Raw genomic sequence first — 15,000 nt, 5'->3', positions numbered from 1 at the left:
TCCTCCACCCCTTCTCCTCCACCCCCTCCTCCTTCACCCTCTCCTCCTCCACCCTCCTCCTCCACCCCCTCCTCCTCCACCCTCTCCTCCTCCACCGCCTCCTCCTTCACCCTCCCCTCCTCCTCCACCCCCTCCTCCTCCACCCCCTCTTCCTCCACCCCCTCCTCCTCCCCCATTTCCTCCCCTCCTCCTCCTCCTCTTTCTCTCCTCCTCCTCCTCCACTCCTCCTCCTCCACCCCCTCCTCCTCCACCCTCTCCTCCTCCACCGCCTCCTCCTTCACACCATTCTCCCCCATCCTCCCTCCACCCCCTCCTCCTCCACCCTCTCCTCCTCCACCCCCTCCCTCCTCCACCCTCCTCCTCCTCCCCTCTCCTCCTCCACCGCCTCCTCCTTCACCCACCCCTCCTCCTCCACCCCCTCCCTCCTCCACCCCCTCTTCCTCCACCCCCTCCTCCTCCCCCATTTCCTCCCCTCCCTCCTCCTCCTCTTTCTCTCCTCCTCCTCCTCCACCCCTTCCTCCCTTCACCCCCTTCTCCTCCATCCCCTTCTCCTCCACCCCCTCCTCCTTCACCCTCTCCCCTCCCCCACTTCCTCCTCCTCCTCCACTCCCTTCACCCCCTCATCCTCCTCCTCCACCCTCTCTCTTCTTCCTCCACCCCTCCTCCTCCTCCTTCACCCCCTCCTCCTCCTCCACGCCCTCCTCTACCCCCTCCTCCTCCTCCTCCTCCCTCCTCCACCCCCTCCTCCTCCTCCTCCCTCCTCTACCCCTCCTTCACCCCCTCCTCCTCCACCCCCTCTTCCTCCTCCCCCACTTCCTCCACCCCTCCTCCTCCTCCACCCCTCCTCCTTCACCCGCTCCTCCTTCACCCCTCCTCCTTCACCCCTCCCTCCCTTCACCCCCTCCCTCCTTCACCCTCCTCCTCCACTTCCTCATCATCCCCCTCCTCCTCCTCCCTCCTTCCCTCCTCCTCCCCCTCCTCTACCCCTCCCTCTATCCCCTCCTCCCTCTCCCCCACTTCCTCATCCTCCCCCATTTCCTCCCCCTCCTCTTCCTCCTCTTACCCTCCTCCACCCCCCATCCTCCTCCACCCTCTCCCTCCCCCATTTCCTCCCCCTCCCCCACTTCATCCTCCCCCTCCCCCTCCTCTTCTCTCTTCTCCTTCCTCCACTTCCTCCTCCTCCACCTCTCTCCTCCACCACTCCACCCCCTCCTCCACCCCCTCCTCCTCCACCTCCTCCCCTCCAGGGTCGCGGCGGGTGGCAGGACCCCCGCCACGTGGACGCCGCCTGGATCACGGTGGCGCTGCGGGACGTCAACGACAACGCCCCCACCTTCACGCGCCCCAACGCCCACGTCACGGTTCGCGAGGACGCCCGCCCCGGCACGCTGCTGGCCGCCCTCCCCGCCCGCGACCCCGACACGGTAGGGCGAGCTGCAGGGTGAGGCGTGTCTAGGGACTTAAATGCATATGCATATAAACAGTGAATATATATAAATATATATATATATGTATATATATATATATATATATATATATATATATATATATATATATATATATATATATATATATTCATATGTATGTATATATATATACATACATACATACATATATATATATATATATATATATATATATATATATATATATATATATATATATATATGTATACCTAATGTATATGTGTGTGTGTGTGTGTGTGTGTGTGTGTGTGTGTGTGTGTGTGTGTGTGTGTGTGTTTCTGTGTATTAAGGACGGACGTAATCGAAGTGTAATGGATTATCTCGATTACTGAAAAAAATAACATAGAGAACCGTTTCCATGGAAGGTCCCTTGCGAAGGTTCTCAAAAGGATATGCAGGACCACCTCCATTTAGGCTGGTCAATCCAAAAATAAAAATGGCCTTTTCCTTAGAGGATTCCCACGGCTGTTTATGGTATGGAACACTTTTTTACTTTCGCTAGTTCAGTACACTGATATTTGCGAAGTCTAGATTTTACTTATGTGTGGCCCGGCTTGTGACAGCTGATTATAGCTTTCTCAGTTGATTCACTCTCACTGAATGCTTCCCGTGGTGGCTGGCTTGCCAAGAGGCTTTCCAGCTGCCACGACGTAAGCATGAGGCTTAATCTTTTTACCAGTTCAGTGGCTGTGGTGGGCGGCTCCTGTCTCAGAAATAGTGTGCAACAGGGTGGCGTCTGATTCACCACAGTGCTTGCAACACCTGAGCAACGTCAATTGTTTCAAGATTCGGCCAATGTGTAGTGGGAGCTGAAGTTCAACAGGGGGCAGGAAACACATCTCTGTTATGTGGTCTATCGTTGGCTGCTGATATACCAAATGTGCAAGGACTAAGCATCGGATAATAGTACAGGGTTTTTATGCACTAGATGACACCCTTAGGTCTCCAGCCAGCCTGCCCGGAGTCCCCTGGTTATATCGTATCTTTGTCGCACTTCTATGTCACTTCGTACCGCTGTTATACTCCGACACGTCATCTCCCTTCTCGTACTGATTGTCAGGCTTCTATGGGCTGAGGTTAAACAATGACGTAAAACAGCAAATTCGGCACCAAAATGCTAAAAGCCTTTTCCAAGCCTAGTAAAAAAAATCCAAGGCTTTTGCAGTTTCTTTGACCTACCAAAGACGGCTCTAGTTGGCTGCTTCGTGCAAAGACCAGCTCACTTGTTATCATCTAAATCTTGTAAATTTTAATAGACATTTTTAAGTTCTGTCTTTGTTTCTCTGATCATTTAAGACTGCATTTTTTTCACAATTTCAAAGAAGTATATTTAAGAAAACACTTATCAGGCGGCGGAGCTTAACCACGCCACTGCCTATACCCAATGAGGATGCTTCACGAAATGCCAGAAATTGCTATATATATAATTATTTGTATGATTTATGTGATGTCAAGATTACCAAAAGTTTGATAAAATTTCCACTCTTTCATTCATAACAAAGAGGCGGTCGCTGATACGAACTCTAGGGGAAAAGTAATCTTTTATCAAGTCATACGTATAGATAGATAGATAGATAGCTTGACTGACTGATTGATAATATAAATAAATCCCATTTACAGTATGGATGCAGATGGGACATTATCCAATTTGCCCATTCGTAAATCTGCATCTCCACTGTGTGTGTGTGTGTGTGTGTGTGTGTGTGTGTATGTGTGTGTGTGTGTGTGTGTGTGTGTGTGTGTGTGTGTGTGTGTGTGTGTGTGTGTGTGTGCATACAAGTAACATGCATGTACACTATCTGTAAGTGTATGCATGTGTCCATGCACGAATGAATGTAAGTAAATGTGTATACACACGCACACACACAACGCAGCCCGGGCAGCGGAGGCCGCCCCGCGTGACCTCCCGTCCCCCCGCCCCCCCGCAGGGCCTCAACGGCAGGGTGCAGTACCGGGTGGCGGCGGCGGCGGGCGGCGCGCGCGGGAGGGACGCCGTCGCCGTCAGCCAGGACGGCATCGTGACGCTGTCGCGGCGCCTGAACCGCGAGGGCGGCGACGGCGACGCCCTCGTGGCGCGGGTGATCGCCGCCGACAGCGGGTCGCCGCCGCTCTCCGCCACCGCCACCCTCGCCATCGCCGTCAAGGATGTGAACGACTGCGCGCCCACCCTGCTCCCGCCCACGACCTTCCACGTCATGGAGAACTCGCCGCCGACGCTGCTGGGGCGTCTTCGCGCCACGGACGCCGACGCGTGGGCGTTGGGCCACGGGCCGCCCTTCGCCCTCGCGCTCGACGCCGCCACCGCGCCCGCCGTCAGGGGCCTCATCGAGCTCAAGTTCTCCGCCGGTGAGTGGCTCATGCATGCTTTAGATATGTGCGTGTATGTGTATATATATATATATATATATATATATATATATATATATATATATATATATATATATATATGTATATATATATATATGTATATACATATATATATATATATGTATATACATATATATATATGTATATATATATATATATATATATATATATATATATATATGTATATGTATGTATATATGTATATATAAGTATGTGCGTGTGTGTGGTGTGGTACAGAGAAAGAGCGAAAGAATACATTTATTGTGCGATCCGATACCTGTAGTTGAAAGCACTTTTATCTCTCTTCTACTGCCCTCTGATCCCTCCCGCCCTCCCTCATTCCCCCACCCCCAACCCACTCCCCCCGTCATGCCCCCTAACTCCCTAATCCCCCCTCTTCCCCCTGACCCATTCCCCTCTCATGCTCCCTGACCCAATCCCCCCCCTCTTCCCCTTGACCCACTCCCCCCTTTCACCCTGACCCATTCCCCTCTCATACCCCTGACCCACTCCCCTCTCATGCCCCTAACCCACTCCCCCCTCATGCCCCTAACCCACTCCCCCTCTTTCCCCTGGCCCATTCCCCTCTCATGCCCCTAACCCACTCCCCCCTTTATGCCCCTAACCCACTCCCCCTCTGATCCATCCCCCTCTCATGCCCCTACCCCCCCTTATGCCCCCTAACCCACTCTCCCCCTCTCATGCCCCCATCCTGACCCCGCCCGCGCCCGCAGAGCTGGACGGCGGCCGCGGCGGGGCGGAGGTGTGGACGTCGGGGCCGCTGGACCGCGAGGAGCACCGCGAGCTGGAGGTGAAGGTGAGGGTGGAGGACGCGGGCGGCTTGGCGGCCACCCACGCCCTCAGGGTCGTCGTGGGGGACCTCAACGACAACCCCATGAGGCCGGGGTCCAAGACGGTCTACCTGTGGAAGGTCCAGGTGAGAGCAGAGCAGCGCCCGTGGAGGCCAAGCACGCCCATTTGCACACAAACACACGGGGGTCTAGAGAGGAAGGCATGGGAGAGCAACAGAAAACGGGAGGCGCATGCGAGTGCAGTCTCGAATGACCGCTTAACACATACACACACACACACGCACACGCACGAACTAAATAAAAACAAAAGTGCACAAACACGTACACACATATTCAGAAGACAGACAAGATTCCAAGATAAATGGCTTAACCTACAGTACTTGAATGACATGAATTGCACGTCACGTCAACTGCGATTTTAGATGACTTTAAATATCTCCACAAGCACTTACTCACCAAGGAGTCAGTTATTAGTCCTACCTTTGTCAATTTAACCTTTTTTTGATTTTCGGAAACATTATGTATAAGTTGGCGTCAAAGGCTTAACATATTAGGAACATTATGATAATGACAGTAATAACGAATAACAGTACCGATTCTGATAGTATTTTTAAAGAATCAAGGGATGTGGGAATTAGGTGTTGTCGCGTAGGTAACTAAATTCACACAAAAAATAAAGTGGACAGTACGTGCAGCTGTGGCTTAAACATTCACACCTGACATTTATTTTAGTTTGGTATGCCGCATAGTATTAGATTCAGGTTTTTACATAAGAGTCCCGAAATTTACTTTCTTCAAGTGAAATACTGAAGTCAAGTCTTCAGTATTCCAATTCTATATCCTTTCGATTATCCAAGCGCCATACACACTCCCCACCCTACCCCCACCCCGTCGTTTCTCCTCGCAAACAAGCAATCCTCCCCAACACGATGACCATTCCCACCTGTTAAGCACCGCCCACATTTCGCGCTGACAAAATTCCCTCCTGACCTGCTGTGCTCCTGTGCCCCCTGTCCTCTCCTGACGCAGGGCGGCGGCGGGGAGGCGCCCCTCGGCCGCGTCTACGTCGACGACCCCGACGACTGGGACGTGGCCGACAAGAGCTTCCACTGGATCGGCGTCCCGCACGCCCTCTTCGCCCTCGACCAGGACACGGGCGCCATCTCAGCCTCCGCGCAGGTGGCTGAGGGAAGGTAGGGCCTCGTGGTCTCTTTTTTTTTTTCTTCTTCTTCTTCTTCTTCTCATTGTCTTTGTCTTCGTCTCGGTCTTCTTAATTTCCTTTGTCTTCGTCTCTGTCTTCTTCATTTCCTTTGTCTTCGTCTCTGTTTTCATTTTCTTTGTCTTTGTCTCTGTTTTCATTTTCTTTGTCTTTGTCTCTGTTTTCATTTTCTTTGTCTTCGTCTCGTTCTTCTTCATTTTCTTTGTCTTAGTCTCTGTCTTCTCCATTTGCTTTCCTTCTCATTTTTTCTTCTTAATCTTATTAATCTTTTCTGTTTTCTATTTTTCTTTTGCCAGGAACAAAGCCAAGGTATGTTGTGCATTTTCTCCATTTTCTTCATTTTCTCCGTTTTCTCCTCCTTTGTTTCCTTTTCCTTTCGTCTTCGCTTTTTCCTCTTCCACCTTCTTCTCCTTCTCCTCAACCCCTTCTTCTTCTTCTCCCTCCTCATTTTCCTTCTCCTTCTCCCCCCCTGCTTCCTCCCTCTCCTCCTCCTCCTCTTCTTCTTCCTCTTCTTCCTCCTCTTCCTCCACATGCTCCTCTTCGCCTCCCTCCTCTTTTTTTCTCCTTTTTCCTCTTCTTCCTCTCATTATCTCCTTCCTTTTTCCTCTTCTTCCTCTCATTTTCTCCTTCCTTTTTCTTTTTCCCCATTTTCCTTTTTCTCTTCTTCCTTCTTTCTTCCGTTTCCTTCCTTTTCATTTACAGTTAATTACAGAATAATACAACAAAACAACAAACCGGAGCGATGGTAACACTGCTTGATTATATGATTAATTACCTGAAATGGACTGACAATTATCAAAATTTTGAGTAGCATTTCCTCCCGCTAAGGTTTGTTGTAATTTTCATGAAGATTCTTTTTGAGAATGTGTAATTGGCAATTGTTAAAGGCTCGGGTGAATACTGCAGGGCCGTTAGAGCTTATTTTTCCTTGAAGTCGGATATCAAGGCAATAGAGATGGATATGATTATCGCTTTTCATTTTCCTGTTTCTCTCCATCGACACGCGCGTTTTAATTACTCTTATTATCATCATTAATATCATTACTATTATTATTATCATTATTATTGCTGTTGTTGTTGTTGTTATTATTATTATTGTTGATTTCACGATTATTATGTTGGATTCTTCTTATTTTAAGCTTCTCGGCTTCTCCTTCTCTTCCTCCTCCTCCCCTTCACCTCCTCCTCCCCTTCACCTCCTCCTCCTCTTCCTCCACCCCCTCCTCCTCTTCCTACACCTCCTCCTTCTCTTCCTCCACCTCCTCCTCCTCTTCCCTCCACCTCCTCTTCCTCGTCCTCCACCTCCTCTTCCTCGTCCTCCACCTCCTCTTCATCGTCCTCCACCTCCTCTTCCTCGTCCTCCACCTCCTCCTCCTCTTCCTCCACCCCCTCCTCCTCTTCCTCCACCTCCTCCTCCTCTTCCTACACCTCCTTCTTCTCTTCCTCCACCTCCTCCCTCCTCTTCCTCCACCTCCTCCTCCTCTTCCTCCACCCCCTCCTCCTCTTCCTCCACCTCCCCCTCCTCTTCCTCCAAATTTTACTCCTATTCCTCTATATATTCCTCCACCTCTTTCTCCTCCTCCTCCTGCTTCCCCTACATACAGAAGAAATTATGTATATATCCATCCATACATACATATTTATGTGTGTGTATATATATATGTACCTTATATATATATATATATATATATATATATATATATATATATATATATATATATATATATATATATATATATATATATATATATATATATATATACGCCTCTGGTAGAAATTTCATAAAAATCTGTTGATAATTTTTGAGCTATCTTGTTCACCAACCAACCAACAAACAAACGCTACCAAAGATATCACCTCCTTCAAATAAAAAAAAATGATAATAAAGGAACAATGAGTCCAAAGGAACACCATAGAATTATTCCAACGAAACACCTTCTATTCATTTATTTATTTATTTATTTTTCTTTCTTCCTTTTGTGCCCAGATAGGTCCTGCAGTTCGCCGTGAGTGACCGCGCCTGGGTTCAGCCTCATCTTCAACTTCTTCATCTTCATCTTCTCTTTCTCCTTCTTCTTCATTTTCATCTGCGTCTTCATCTTCTTCTTCTTCATCTTCATTTTCTTCTTCGTCTTCTTCTTGCTCCACCTCTTTCTTCCTCTCCTCATCTTCTTCTTCCTTTCTCTCTTCCTCCTCCTCCTCCTTTATCATATTATTTATCAATTTTCCTTTCTTTCTCTTGTGCCCAGATACGTCCTGCTGGGGTCAGCCTCATCTTCAACTTCTTCATCTTCATCTTCTCTTTCTCCTTCTTCTTCATCTTCATCTTCGTCTTCATCTTCTTCTTCTTCTTCATCTTCATCTTCTTCTTCATCTTCATCTTCTTCTTGCTCCACCTCTTTCTCCTCCTCATCTTCTTCTTCCTTTCTCTCTTCCTCCTCTTCTTCTTGCTCCACCTCTTTCTTCCTCTCCTTATCTTCCTCTTCCTTTCTCTCTTCCTCCTCCTCCTTTATCATACTATTTATCAATTTTCCTCTCTTCCTCTTGTGCCCAGATACGTCCTGCTGGGGTCAGCCTCATCTTCACCTTCTTCATCTTCATCTTCTCTTTCTCCTTCTTCTTCATTTTCATCTTCGTCTTCATCTCCTTCTTCATCTTCATTTTTTTCTTCATCTACTTCTTGCTCCACCTCTTTCTTCTTCTCCTCATCTTCTTCTTCCTTTTTCTCTTCCTCCTCCTCCTCTTCCTCCTTTATCATACTATTTATCAATTTTCCTTTCTTCCTCTTGTTCCCACGCCTGGGGTCAGCTTCATCTTCCCCTTCTTCATCTTCATCTTCTCTTTCTCCTTCTTCTTCATTTTCATCTTCTTCATCTCTATCGTCTTCTTCTTTATTTTCTTCTTCATCTACTTCTTGCTCCACCTCTTTCTTCCTCTCCTCATCTTCTTCTTCCTTTCTCTCTTCCTCCTCTTCTTCTTGCTCCACCTCTTTCTTCCTCTCCTCATCTTCTTCCTTTCTCTCTTCCTCCTCCTCCTCCTTTATCATACTATTTATCAATTTTCCTTTCTTTCTCTTGTGCCCAGATACGTCCTGCAGTTCGCCGTGAGTGACCGCGCCTGGGGTCAGCCTCATCTTCACCTTCTTCATCTTCATCTTCTCTTTCTCCTTCTTCTTCATTTTCATCTTCGTCTTCATCTTCTTCTTCTTCTTCATTTTCTTCTTCATCTTCACCTTCTTGCTCCACCTCTTTCTTCCTCTCCTCCTCATCTTCTTCTTCCTTTCTCTCTTCCTCCTCCTCCTCCTCCTTTATCATATTATTTATCAATTTTCCAGATACGTCCTGCAGTTCGCCGTGAGTGACCGCGCCTGGGGTCAGCCTCATCTTCTTCATCTTCATCTTCTCTTTCTCCTTCTTCTTCATTTTCATCTTCGTCTTCATCTTCTTCTTCTTCTTCATCTTCATTTTCTTCTTCGTCTTCTTCTTGCTCCACCTCTTTCTTCCTCTCCTCATCTTCTTCTTCCTTTCTCTCTTCCTCCTCCTCCTCCTTTATCATATTATTTATCAATTTTCCTTTCTTTCTCTTGTGCCCAGATACGTCCTGCTGGGGTCAGCTTCATCTTCAACTTCTTCATCTTCATCTTCTCTTTCTCCTTCTTCTTCATTTTCGTCTTCATCTTCATCTTCTTCTTCATCTTCATTTTCTTCTTCATCTACTTCTTGCTCCACCTCTTTCTTCCTCTCCTCCTCATCTTCTTCCTTTCTCTCTTCCTCCTCCTCCTCCTCCTTTATCATATTATTTATCAATTTTCCAGATACGTCCTGCAGTTCGCCGTGAGTGACCGCGCCTGGGGTCAGCTGGGGGTCGTCGCCAATGTGACCGTTCACGTGCGCATGCTTGGCCCAGCTGTTCTCGCCCACGCCACCCCGGTCACCCTCGCGCCCACGTCCCCGCCCGCGCTCACCAAAGGATGGACGCCCACGGTCAGTGCAGATGTAGTTCAGTAATAGCAGTGATTCTTCATTTTGTTTCTATCCTTTGAGGAATCTGTCTTTCTCTCCATGACTCTCCTTTGTGATTAAGATTCCTCTCCCGATTTTATGCAAAAAACATGGATTTGTGTAATTTTTTCAGTGAGTATGAGTCTCTTGGTCTCTTTATTGAGTATGAATTCATCAGATTATCAGGCTTAATCTTTGGTCTTGTTTTCGTTAAGGGAATATGAAGTGTGATGAGAGAAATTCACGTTTTTTTTTTTTCCCAAGACCCATTGAGCTAAAGTACGTGTAGATATTTCTTTCTTTCTTATGTGTGTACATTTTCTCTCTTTTTTTCTTTTTTTTCTTTTTCTTTTTCTTTCTTGTTTTCTTTTTTTTCTATTTCTTTTCTTTGCTTTTTTTTCTCTTTCTTTTTTTCTTTTTTTTTTTTCTTTTTCTTTTCTTTTTTTCCTTTTTTTTCTTTTTCCGTTTTTTTTCTCTTTCTCTCCCCTTCCGTCTGATTCACTCCCCTCGCCCCTTCCCCTCGGCAGGGCGGAGGGGGCGGCCTCGGCAGGTTCCTGGGCGCGGTGCAGGATGTGATCGGCGACGCCCACACAGTCCACGTGGTCAGCGTCTACGGATACCACGCCCACCTCCCCGAACCGACCTCTGACGCCCACGATCCCCCGAGTGCCGTGCCGCTGAAGGACGCGACGTGCGTGTGGGTGTGCGCGGGCGTGAGCGGAGGCGGCTTCATGGACCCCGTCAAGCTCCAGGGGCTGCTCGCCCTCCACTCGCCGCAGGTCAGGTCAGGGGCCGCGGGCGAGGAAGGGGCGGGAAGGGAGTGCTCGGCGGGCCCCTTCCGCGCCCTCGCTCGCCTCGTTGGGTTCGCTCTCAGCCTCTTCTCCTTTTCGTTTCATTCCTCTCTTTCTTTCTTTCTTTCTTTCTCTCTTTCTTTCTTTCTTTCTTTCTTTCTTTCTTTCTTTCTTTCTTTCTTTCTTTCTTTCTTTCTGTCTGTCTGTCTCTCTCTTTCTTTCTTTCTCTCTTTCTTTCTCTCTTTCTTTCTCTCTTTCTTTCTCTCTTTCTTTCTCTCTTTCTTTCTCTCTTTCTTTCTCTCTTTCTTTCTCTCTCTTTCTTTATCTCTCTTTCTTTCTCTCTTTCTTTCTCTCTGTATCTCTTTCTTTATGTCTCTTTCTTTCTCTCTTTCTCTATCTCTCTCTCTCTCTCTTTCTTTCTCTCTCTCTCTCTCTCTCTCTCTCTCTCTCTCTCTCTCTCTCTCTCTCTCTCTCTCTCTCTCTCTCTCTCTCTCTCTCTCTCTCTCTCTCTCCCTCTCTCTCTTTTACAGCTCCATCTACTTCCCCTCCCTCTTTCTCTCTTTTTATACACATCTCTCCCCTTCCCCTTTCGCTCTTACTTTTTTCTTAATAAACTCTGTTGCGAATGTTTTCATATCAAACATGCAACAAACATGTTCGTAAAACTGCCGGGCAATACCAGGTGCTTGTACCGGCCAGTAATCGTTCACTTTGGTGTTTCGAAACGGTCGCGGATTCGAACGGAGAAGCGAGCTATGCTGAACATGGATTCGAACATGCTCATGGCTGTGTTTCGTACTTATTTCAAAAGATACTTTCGTATTGTGTGTACGAGACCTTGTACGCACGTCCCAATTTGATTAACTGATATGGAGCAGTAATATTCTCCGATGAGTGCATGTTGTCCTTATATGAGGCTAAGGTCTATGAGGCTGGATAACGCTTGTGATATATAGCATCATGTGGAATTAATGATAAATACAGTATCTTTTGATCCGCTTTCTTGTGCATCTTTTGTTTCCGTAAGGATAGTGTGCATTCGCAGATTAGCCGGCAACAGTTTTGCCAAATGTAATCTTAAAGGCAAGGTAGATTAGCCCTGCAAACCCCCTCAGATCTGACCCCAATCTAGATGCTTAAAACTTTTGACTTTTTGCATCAAAGAAACCGTAAGTTTCTATGTACAATTTCTCTATAATTAGAGTAAAGTGAATTTTGATGTTGTAGCAAATTACAGATTTCCATGATTCATTTCTTCCTGCTTGGTTTAGTTCATTAACATTAATGATATTGTTTGATAATACAATAACGAAGCGTGTTTTTGATAACTTTCTCTTTATCCTCGTGCATGGAGACAGCTGGAAGCAGCCACGCAGCTGAGAGTGCTAACAGACAGCTCACTCAGTCACCAACTGGACGGCACTGACCCTCAGGAGCCCTTACTTGACCTGGATGTCTCCTCCGTGAACTCCCAGCCATCACGAACTCTTCCTCTTCAGGTAAAGAGAAGAGGGACATGTAGAGACAGAGTATGGCATGGACCTACACTTCCTCGGTGTAAGGTATGCACGGCAGGAAGCGAAGGAGTCTGACTGGATGGAGTGCGGTTGGAGTGTCACTTTGGCCAAATCAGTGTTAGGAACACGGCAAGTGAAGTGTCCAGGGCAGGAAGTATTACTGTCAACCTCCCATTCCATCTTAACCCAGACGGAGAAGGGGTTTAACTAGGAAATGTCTGTGCATGTGTCAGTTGCAACCTATCTAACCATCCATGAGGTATATGGGCACTTTATCACAGTACAAAAATGGTTCTTCATAATCTTGTGGCTGTTTCGTATAGCTGTCAACCCATCATCCAACAGACTACTTCTTTTTCACGGTTATAGTTGATTATGAACCGGTTACTTCTTACCTCAAAAACGTCTTCGTGGCAGCCATCGCCAACGAAATTGATCAGTTCTGTCTATGGCATAAAAGTCGAAAAGTGTGAATTACAGCCAATCAATTGTCATGCTGTCAGGTAAACCATCAGATGAATTAATTTGTGTTCTGTAAACTAAAATACCTTGAACATCATTATCAATGCAGATGCCTGATACCGATGATGAGATTTTGATTCTTGGAATTAGGCAGACCAGTCGATTTACCGCTAAACTATGACCCAGTCCAAGCTCTATATTGCCAGAGCGCATGACACGGCCACTGTCATTTATGCTATCTTTTATACTGAGTCAAAGAGGAAAAGCATCATGATGTATCAGGGCATCGATTCCATGCACCGTTTTTTGGTGAAAGTCACGAACGGAAAATTTACTCGCGCTTTCTGCTTCTCGCTGCCAGCTCGTAGACACCAACACCACGTCCTTGGTGACGCCTCGCCTCTCGAACGCCAAGGACTGCCGCGCCTACACCCAGACGCCCACGAGTGACTCCTGCACGCCCACCTCCTGCCTCAACGGTGGGCGCTGCCACAGGACCTCCGTCGGGAACAGGCAAGTGATTGTGAGTTTAAAATCATTCATGAAATCTCGTTATTTTTTCAGTGATATCAGTATCAGTAATAAGTTAATATCATATGACTTTCCTTGAAGCTTATCTCTCTATTTTCTTGACCTTATTTCCTATTTTTTTATCCATTTCATAACTTTATAAGCTTGCACAAACCTTTATTTCCTTAAAGAATATCTCTTAGATCTTAATTTTCCAAAGAAACATATTTACTATTTTTTATACTTCTTTATCTGATTTGCTCACTGGGTAGCTCATAACATCTATCCATAACATCTTTAATCAAGTTTCAGTCTAGATTTCCGTGTCATTTTCCCATCCCTTTTTCCTCCTTTTCCCCGAAGAATCTTTACTCCTTAAGGAAATTTCTCGGTGTCTCTCCAAGTCCTTAAATTCCCTTATTCTTTCTTCGCATTTTCATAAATTTCTCGGTGTCTCTCCAATTCCTTAAATTCCCCAATTCTTTCTTCGCATTTTCTTACATTTCTCGAAGGCTCTCTTGCCAGTCCCCAAAGTCCTCCCTCTGCCTGATGCAAGGAGTCACGCCCTCCCCTCCGCCCCCAGGTGCGTGTGCCCGGGCGGCGCCGTCGGGCCCAGCTGCAAGGTTCTCGCCCGCACCTTCAGTGGGCGTGGATGGGCGTGGCTTGGTCCCCTCGCGCCCTGCCTCCCCGCCACGCTGTCCCTCCGCGTCCTCACGCTTCAGTCGCGCGCGCTGCTGCTCTACTCCGGCCCGCTCACGCCCACGTCAGCGCAGAGACCCGCGCCCATGCTAGCCCTGCAGGTGGTGGGTGGGCGGCCGCAGTTCCTGTACGAGGGTCCGCTCGGGCGGATCAAGGTCGAGGTGGAGTCGAGGGTGGACGACGGCGAGTGGCACGCCCTCCACCTCCGCCTCCACGCTGAGGTGACCCTTGGCCTCTCTCGTGGGCGGGGACGGGGGATAAGGGGGGGGTCATGGATGTATATGTGTACCTCTGTGTCTTAGTGTGGATGTGCGCATGTACCTATATTTCTGGATAGTTTATTTGAAAATCTGCAGATATTTGCGACACGTACGAGCTTACCCCCCCCCCTTGCCCCGCCCCCGATCCCTGACACGGAGTCTTTCCAGGGCGTGACGCTGATGCTGGACCTCTGCGGGCGCGGGTGGGAGGACAGCGCCGCCCAGGACGACTCCCACTGCGCGGCGCGGGCGTCGTGGCCCGTCGAGGGGCATCTCTCCGCCTGGGCGCCGTCGGACCCCCTGCAGGTGGGCGGCATGGCTCATCCGCCGCCACGCCCACACGCCCACGGGTGGAACGAGACGCCCATTGACGAGCCGCTGAAGGGCTGCGTGTCGCACATTGCCGCCAACGGGGAGGTACGAAGGGGGGGGGAGGGGGGGTAATTGCTGTTATACTATAATGGTAATTCTGGGCCGTAAATGGTAGTGGTTGGCGGTGGTGATGGTATCTAATCGTCGTTATTATCGTTATCAGAATTACGGTTTCGCTCTTATCGCGATACCGTAACCATGGTAATTATTATTATTATTAGCAACAGCCAAGCACCATCAACAAGCGTTCCTAGAGAGAGAGAGAGAATGAGAGAGTGCGTGAAAGAGAGAGAGTGCATGAAAAAGAGAGAGTGAGAGAGAGAGAGAGCGTGAAAAAGAGAGAGAGAGAGAGTGCGTGAAAAAGAGAGAGAGAGAGAGAATGAGAGAGTGCGTGAAAAAGAGAATGAGAGAGTGCGTGAAAGAGAGAAAGAGAGTGCGTGAAAGAGAGAAAGAGAGTGCGTGAAAAAGAGAAAGAGAGTGCGTGAAAAAGAGAGAGAGAGAGAATGAGAGAGTGCGTGAAAAAG

The 15,000-nt window shown here is 47.9% G+C and overlaps 1 protein-coding gene across 7 annotated transcripts in view; it reads left to right on the top strand.

Annotated features, from left to right (window-relative positions):
* Window positions 1–15,000, top strand: part of LOC113817760 (putative neural-cadherin 2) — a 76,362-nt gene that overhangs the window by 45,920 nt on the left and 15,442 nt on the right. For 6 of the 7 annotated variants that reach the window (XR_011398809.1, XM_070126869.1, XM_070126868.1 and 3 more), the window contains exons 9-18: window positions 1,248–1,424; window positions 3,395–3,812; window positions 4,568–4,770; window positions 5,675–5,838; window positions 9,679–9,847; window positions 10,393–10,644; window positions 12,015–12,155; window positions 12,997–13,148; window positions 13,729–14,065; window positions 14,273–14,521. Coding sequence is in view for 6 of the 7 variants with exons in the window: in XM_070126869.1 (XP_069982970.1) it covers window positions 1,248–1,424; window positions 3,395–3,812; window positions 4,568–4,770; window positions 5,675–5,838; window positions 9,679–9,847; window positions 10,393–10,644; window positions 12,015–12,155; window positions 12,997–13,148; window positions 13,729–14,065; window positions 14,273–14,521 (2,262 nt within the window). In the remaining variant the exon portion in view is untranslated. The remainder of the gene's footprint in view (window positions 1–1,247; window positions 1,425–3,394; window positions 3,813–4,567; window positions 4,771–5,674; window positions 5,839–9,678; window positions 9,848–10,392; window positions 10,645–12,014; window positions 12,156–12,996; window positions 13,149–13,728; window positions 14,066–14,272; window positions 14,522–15,000) is intronic. The other variant, XM_070126870.1, reaches the window with a different exon arrangement.

Source organism: Penaeus vannamei, chromosome 11 (assembly GCF_042767895.1).
Source record: "Penaeus vannamei isolate JL-2024 chromosome 11, ASM4276789v1, whole genome shotgun sequence".
NCBI lineage: Eukaryota > Metazoa > Arthropoda > Malacostraca > Decapoda > Penaeidae > Penaeus > Penaeus vannamei.
This window is presented reverse-complemented; position numbering and strand designations above follow the sequence as displayed.